General features: G+C 40.4%; 1 protein-coding gene across 3 annotated transcripts; it reads right to left on the bottom strand.

Annotated features, from left to right (window-relative positions):
- Positions 1 to 2,380: 2,380 nt before the first annotated feature.
- On the bottom strand, positions 2,381 to 7,943 carry IDNK (IDNK, gluconokinase). 3 transcript variants are annotated; one of them, XM_027634544.1, is made up of 5 exons: positions 7,763 to 7,877; positions 7,581 to 7,611; positions 7,191 to 7,277; positions 5,399 to 5,442; positions 2,381 to 3,421 (listed from the first exon to the last, which is right to left on the bottom strand). In XM_027634544.1, the coding sequence occupies exons 1-5, from the start codon at positions 7,801 to 7,803 to the stop codon at positions 3,070 to 3,072; spliced, it is 555 nt and encodes a 184-aa protein (XP_027490345.1). In that variant the 5' UTR covers positions 7,804 to 7,877; the 3' UTR covers positions 2,381 to 3,069. The 3 variants fall into 3 exon arrangements, with proteins under 3 accessions (XP_027490345.1, XP_027490347.1, XP_027490346.1); XM_027634546.1 differs by lacking the exon at positions 7,581 to 7,611 and having other exon boundaries at positions 7,763 to 7,943; XM_027634545.1 differs by lacking the exon at positions 7,191 to 7,277.

Below are 7,943 nucleotides of genomic sequence, written 5' to 3'. Positions count from 1 at the left end.
AGAGGCTGCATAATAAAGTAAATATTATTAATAAAAAAATAATAAAATGACATCTCAATTTAGGGCTACGGTGGCAGGCACTTGGTCTGTTCCTTTTGCGTGTATAACTTGTGCAGTTTAGTAAGACTCTACCCTCCCTATGTTTAATGTATAAATGCATACTGCCATTGGGATACATACCATTTCATTTCCTCATTTTGGCATTGAAAAATGTCTGTGCTGTAGTAGGTACAATATTTACACAGCATGTTATAAACAGTGCTTAGCACAAATTCTTGAGGACGTATAGTATGTGTATCTTCCATAGATGCTTCGTGCTCAGAGACAGAAAAAGCAATTTCTAACTCCAGGCGTTTCCTCCCCAGTTTTTCTTGCATTTGCTAAATATATTTCAAAAAACGGACAGAGCACTTGCATCCAGATAAGCTCTGCTAAATATAATAACCTCCACAACTAACCTGAATACAACATCCCTAATATAGTGTTAAGTTCATTTAAAAAACAAAAAACCCCCCAAGAACTGCCCCCCTCGCCAGCAACAAAAAACCCCAAACAAAACCCAACAAGTAAATGAAATGGTGTAGGATTGTGTTTGGGCAGGGATTGTTCTGCTTTTTCTTCTAGTGTACATATTCACAGCTTCATTAACATCTGAGAGTAGTTTTATGTGGTTCCTATTGGGATAATTCACATCTTAATCTTTAATTTGGGATGCACAGGATATAAGTGAACAGAAGTAATGCTTTGTTGTCTTTCAGAATAGCAGGTAACAGACTACTTAACCAATTAAATTCACAACAACCTTCTATGCAGTACCTTTAAGTAAAAGCAAAATGCAAATATATTAAAAGGTTAAGGGAAGGAAATATTCGCAGCATAGAAGGAAAGAGTGAGAAATACCCTGACCTAATTTGAAGAAGCATAAACTGCCTGTAAGTACAAACATACTTACAAGAAGACTTACAAAACCCAAGATGCTTACATAACATTCCCTAAAAGAGAATGGTCTTTAACAGTTGAGTACAATATTCTGTTGGTGACAGTCACTTTGTGAGCATTCTATAAATGCTGACAACTTGATCTTAAAATTAGAGTCTTGCCTTCTCAGAACTCACACTTGAAAGTGTTGCCCATTTTAAAAAAAATTATTTAAAGGTTTCATTGTATCTATGCATGGCAGGATGTAGCTGCTTTTCTATGGTTGTATAGTGTCCTGATCTGGTTTTATTGTGTCTGAAAAAAGTGTGCATAAATCTATAGTTAATAATGGGTACATTAGGTAAGCTCTTTGTTTGTAAAATGGTGTACTGGCTGAAGATGAAGACCTCATTAAAAGGAGAGGTGCCGCAAGAGGGTGCCGTTTCTGTGATTTTCATTGCTACTAAACTTGTACAGTTCTGACAAGTCACTTAGTCTGAAGGGGTCTGAAATTTGAGGGTGTTAAGAAGCAGACACACATGCCTGTCTCTTGTACTTAACTTTGTCTCTGTGTCTTAAACTTGCACATTGGCTCTCAGAACAAACAGACTGATCTGAGAGCAAGCTGTAGTTACAACAGCAGACTAAAACTGGTAACTGTCTGGTATTCTCTCTCTCCCTTCAGGTCACAAACAAACAGGGAAAGACCACTTCTGGGTGTGTGCATTAATGCCTACAATCCCAATTCTGTGTCTAAAAATGGCCACTTTCAGGAGGATAATGCCCATTTATTGCACTGTGATTTAAGCACAGTAGTTTGTCTAGTAAACCACAAAGCCCTTATTATTTTTAGACACAGTGAGAACCAAGACAAACATTTTTCAACTAGTTATCCAAGTAAAAATGACACTAAAGATGCTTTGAAACACCAGTTTGCTTCTAGAGGAGTTCATCCATCCTCCTAGGAATAAAAAAAATTGCATGACACACTAAAAGTAATCCACATCTGACAGCACATGGGGATGTCTCCATTCAGAAAAAACTCAAATCTTTCTCACAGAAACTATCTGAAGATTTCATTTAGTTAAGCTAAAAAGGCACCTGTTGTGTAACATGACATAAAGTACTTTTTAAAAAATATTTCAGCAATAAAAAAGGATTTTAACCTTAAATTCTGTGAGCTAGGTGACTGGATATTTGGAATTTTCTGATCACAAAAAAGGTGTGAAAAATGTATGTTAGGAATAGTGTGACCTACAGCTTTAAAGCAGATTTATGGACGTGGGCTGAGATGGAAGACTAAAGCCCACCAGAAAAGGGAAGTGAAGGAGAAGGTCCAACTATGAAGGAGAAAGTTTTCTAAAAAAAAAATAAATCTATCAATCTTGCATTCAGTACCTTAGATCACTGGTTGATTCACACTCAAATTCAATGTGTACACTTTGTACATTAAAGATGCAAGTTCAGAGCCAGCATGATGCCACTTATACTTTATTTCCAAAGCTGTCCATACAATTGTATTTTGTATATTGTGTTACCACCACTGCCTTTTTTTGTCTCACATTTTTTAGCTTCATGTTCAGTGCATACAGTAAGAGCTCATGACATCATCAGTGCTCTGGTGAGGTCGGCAAGGTCACAAATGCAGAGGCTGCAACTTGTTGAAAATCTGGCAGTGAGACAGTGGTAGTGTAGGAACATCATGCATGTTCCTGTCTCTTCCAGAAAAATATATTGTTTCTGGCAAAGCTGTAAATTACTTAATCTCCTAATAGCAGATGTGCCCATCTCCATGTCTGACAGAGTAAACATTAAAATTAAGAAAATAAATTATTCTTTGTGATCTTGGCAGGATTTTGCTAAAATGGGAGTGTTGACTTCCATTTTAGGGTTCTTACTAAAATGGGAGTTTTGGCTTCATATAGTGAGGGGTTTAAAAAGTTGAAAGTTCTTGAAAATTATACCTTTTATGTCTTTTACAGAGCCACGATGAAAAAAACCCAAGAGTAGTAAACCAGCTCTTAATATTGCAATCCATTTAAGTATAATGAATAATAAATTGGTTTGATTTAATAATCAATTTAATAATTAAAATCCTCTTTCATAACCTTGATATCATCAAGGGAATTTCTATATGTGTCATTCAGAAAATTACTCCACCAATGCCTCACCCTGAAGAATGGCGCTCTCAATCTCTAGCACTATTTCAGGGAGAGGTTTTTCTAGACTGACAGTAATGAAGTTCTCAGGTGCACTAGGAGGCTCTAGAGTATCAAACTGAGACTTGAGAAGTTCAGGTGGCATAAAATGACCTCTCCGCTTCTCCAGGCGACCAGCAATGATGTCTATAGGCCCATCCAAATGAACAAAGAGGATCTTTAGTGATGGTTTTTCTTCTGGTTGCTCTGTCTCAATTGCAGATGCTCCATTAACTAATATATGCCTATACATCTTCTTCAGTGCAGAACAGGCCAGAATTGCATCTTGTCTAGATGAGTCTTCTCTATCAAAAAGAAAAAAAGCAAAAATCTTTACATATTCACATGTAGTTTAACAAAATGGCTTGTTAGTTCTGCTGAACAAGATAAACGAGCCCTGGCTCCTCAAAGAGGACAGCCATGGCAGTAATGGCATATTGACAGTGGTATTTGAGTAATTCTGATAGGATTTTGAAACCAAATTTTCAATCCAGGTAAAGATGTGATTTGAAAATGAAGTCAGGCCAGCCAGCCTCCTGGTAAAATCTCAGTCTTAGGGACCTTGTTTATTAGCCACCATTCTTCCCCAAATTAAATTAAATTCTAGCATAAGGAAGTGTCAGGATCATTTCTTAATTGCTAAGAATAGGAATTGACTATCCATACAAATCCCTAACTGTTATCTATAAATTACTATACTAACCTGTCTAGAGGTAAGTGGCTGATGAACAGTACAGAGCACTGTTCTTAAATACACATGCAGGTTTATTTTCAACACCTGTTTTCACCGTCTCAGATTTAACTGTAATATTTTATTTTATGTTTCCTGTAACCATCCTCATTGGCAGCACTACATATAAGCCCATTTCAGGTTAAACAAGAGATCGGATGCAGGTCAATGGATGCTTTGCACGTGTATTTTTTACTGGCAAGGTTTCTTAAAATAAAGCAATTAACTATGGGTCTGTCTGTTCCACTGAAAAGCAAATCCAGAATTAGTTGTCTCTATGCAGAGTGAGTAAAATGCCTGCCTAAGAAAATATATTCTGTAATAAACATTAGGTATAAACCTATTTAAAAATCATTCCATGGTCATTAGATTTAGGTTCAAAGGGAAGTAAGAACTTTTAATACCTACCATTATCGCCTAGGTAAGCCAATGCCAGCCTCATCTAGTTACTAGTAGTAATAATTAAACATTGGCATTAGGCTCTTTTAAAGTACACTTGATTTTGCAAAGTTTCCATAGCTGAGCAGTGGCATTGGGCTAGCACGTAACATAAAGCAATGAATCCAGCAAATCAATCCAGACAAATTTCTCAGTGAATTAACCTGTGCTCCAGTGAGGTATGCTCACCTAATGTGCACAAGCAACAGCCACTGTGTAAAGCCCAGCTAAACAGTCCCTGCTCTCCCAGCCTTTCATCATTTGGGAGATGCTCCAGTCCCTTCATCATTGTTGGATGCTCTCCAGTATGTCCATGCCTCTCTCACAATGAGGAGCCCAGAACCGACACACACGAGGCCAAGTGTGGCCTCACCAGTGAAAAGGAGAGGGGAAGGATCACCTCCCTTGACCTACTAACAATACTTTGTCTAATATACCCTTGGATATCATTGCCTGCCTTGCCAGAAGAGCACATTGTTGGCATATGTTCAACTTTGGTGTCCACCACAGCTCCCTCAGGCCCTTTGCTGCTGCTTTACAGCTGAGTGCCCCTCAGTGTCTGTACCAGTGCCTGGGCTTGTTCCTCCCCAGGGGCAGGACTTGCACTGCTTAAAATGCATGAGGTTCCTGCCAGCCCATTTCTACAGCCTTTCAAGGTCTCTCTGCATCAGTTAGTCCTCCCATTTTGGTGTCATCTGCAAATTTGCAGAGTATACTCCAGGAAACTCAAGCAGCGTCAAAAAAGCTCAATACTATATCTTACTCAAAATAGCTGTATTTTATCCTACTGTTATTATTGATGTATTTTGTGATTATGTTCTTTGTAAGCTAATGTCAGGCTTATTAACGAACTGGATCCTTGAAATTATTTTTACCCAGATAGTAGAAAAACAACTATCATTGGCAACAATTTCCCATACTATTACTCAGGGATTAGCTCACGCTCAGCAATTCTTATGACAGCTTAGATTAGTCAAAACAGAATGACTTTACTACCTGCAGAAAGTCTTTACACTACTACATACATTTCTGCTTTGGAATGCAATGAGGAAAAACACTTCTGGTACTTTTTCTGTCTTTAGCTAAAACTTTTTAAAGCTAGATATTCTCTTACCTCCTTAGTATATTGTGCAATGTACAAAGCCAAGGAATCCTGTCCTAGAAAGAAAACAAGTTAGTTCAAAATTCTTTATGAAATTAATTTGAAATGATTGCTTCTAACATCTCGAACATTTGACTACAGATGAAAATTACCACTAAATTGTACAGCAAGTTCAGTTTTGAATCTCTTTCTTCCTATGTAGATTTGCTAGCACCGCCTCAAGGCTAATAAGAAGTGCTAGGCATATTATCAATAAGATGCTTTTAGTGAAATAGAACTTTTTATATTAAAGGTATCTACAAGTAGATGATGGAAGTTAATATGTACTCAAGCATAGCATGCACCTTGCAAACCTCTAAAGGACAGTCAACTTCTCTCTTGCTTCTATTATACAATTCAAATGTACAGCTTAAATTGTTATTTCTTTTCCCTTATATAGTGTCATACAGCTCCCCCCCCCCCATTTTGGACCAAAGTTGAGGTTTTCAGGAACAGACAGATCTAAATCTAATTATCTTCAATAACTTAGTTCTATTTATGTTGGTAGCAATCACAAATAAATGTAATCATAGCCACAATTTTTCAACACTTTTGCTCAGTAGTTAGACAATTACAACATGAGTGATTGATCAGCTGTTTCTTTAATCTGAAATTTTAAGTTTCCACAAACTTTTGTCATGCCTAATGAGCACAAAACAACTGCTCCCATGTAAATCTTTCAGTGCTGTTATTGCTGGGTGAGCACAACAAATGATAACATGGACAAATAAATGCAACAATATTTTGTTGCTGACATTACAGAGTAACTTACCCCTGGCATTTAAGAAGACCCTCACAATTTTACACCTCTGGTTTTTCAGAAGAGATGCTTCGCTCTTGCTGGGCAGCATGTACCAATGATTTACTCATTCAAGTGTGCAATGCTGCTTCAGACAACATACAGGCTTCCAAACACCAGTGAAAGAATGAAGCTTTTAAAAAGAATCTAGAGAATTTTTTTCAGATAAATCCAGCCAGTTTTTAACCCAGACATGGGAAGCCAGTTTCTCCAGGAGAATGCTTTGGGAAATGGCATCAGAGGCTTTACTAAAATCCAGGTAGACAATATCCACAACCTTTCCTTTATCTACTAGGTGGGTCATAGAAGGAAATCAGGTTGCTCAAGCAGGACCTGCCTTTCCTAAACCTATGCTGGCTGGAGCTGAACACCTGATTGTCCTTCACACACCTTGGGATTGCACTCAAGATAATCTGTTCCACAACCTTACCCAACACTGAGGCCAGGCTTACATGCCTACAATTCCCTGGATCCTCCTTCTGGCCCTTCTTTTTTAGCTGGGCATCACATTAGCTAACCTTCAATCATCTGGGACCTCCCCAGTCAACCACGAGTGGTGATAAATGGTGGAAAGTGACTTGAGAGAAGGGTAACAAATTTATGGAGTTGTCTTGTGTAGGGCCAGGAACTCTATGATTCTTGTGGTCCCTTCCAACTCAGGATATTCTAAGATTCTATGATTCTAATCCAAAAATGCAACTCTGTGCATGGATGTAGAGGGAGAGATGTCTGACAAATTCTGAAACAGCAGCATACCCCTTGCGATCTGCCAAGCATGCTTTGATAAGCTACTTGTTTAGCCAGAATTCTCTGTAACACAAGAAGCCTCCCCCGCCTTACCAAATGCAGACCTGTGCTTGTCAGACCAGTCTACACAGTAAAAGCATCATCTACTTTAACAGGACGTGCACGAGGTTACAGAGATAAAGCGCAGATGACAGTTCTTACAGGGTTTATATAAGGTACCTCATCATTTAGTGGTGTTCCTCCTGCCATTTTCTTTTTATTCTCTAGAGAATGATAATTGTCTGCATCATAGAATTTCCATCCCAGCTAAGAAAAAAATACATACATTATGGGTCTTTCAGCCATATCAAGGGAGATAATAAGGATCACTGAATTCACAAAGACGACACCTAAGAAATTACACGCTTCTTACATCACGGTGTGAATCATCGGTTATGCCACGATGATTAGCAAAACAATACTAAATCGGCTCGGCAGCACCAACAGCTATTGCATCACGGCACTGAGCTGAAGGCAGTGTAAGCGACACTGCACTAGCGGCCGCAGGGCGGTGCCCGCCCGCTCCGCCCCCGTGGAGGACGGCCCACACGCGGTGCGGGATGGTCCTACCTTCGCTGCCAGGCGGGAGCCCACCGTGGTCCTGCGGGGAAGCACAAAAGGCGGGTTACGCACCGCCGGCGTGAGCTGCGGACCGCCCCACCCGCGTCCGCACCCAAACGGCCGGGCTCCAGCAGCCCCGAGCCCCGGCCGGGGCATCCGTCTCTCTGCCCCGCCGCCTGCCTGATACCTACTTTCCCGAGCCGCTCACGCCTATCACCACCACCAGCACCATGGCGGCCCCGGCCCGCTCTGCCGCTGCTCCTCCGCTCTCCTGTGCCGCCGCCCCGGCCTGCCCGCGTTCCCGGCCCTGGCGGCAGGAGGCGGGTGCAGGCCCGCCAGCGGCTCCAGGCAGAGGGCGGCCCCGGGGTGGCT

Source organism: Corapipo altera, unplaced genomic scaffold (genome assembly GCF_003945725.1).
Source record: "Corapipo altera isolate COAL_440 unplaced genomic scaffold, ASM394572v1 61411, whole genome shotgun sequence".
Lineage (NCBI taxonomy): Eukaryota > Metazoa > Chordata > Aves > Passeriformes > Pipridae > Corapipo > Corapipo altera.
Note: the sequence above shows the minus strand (reverse complement) of the source record. Positions and strands in the feature narration are given on the sequence as shown.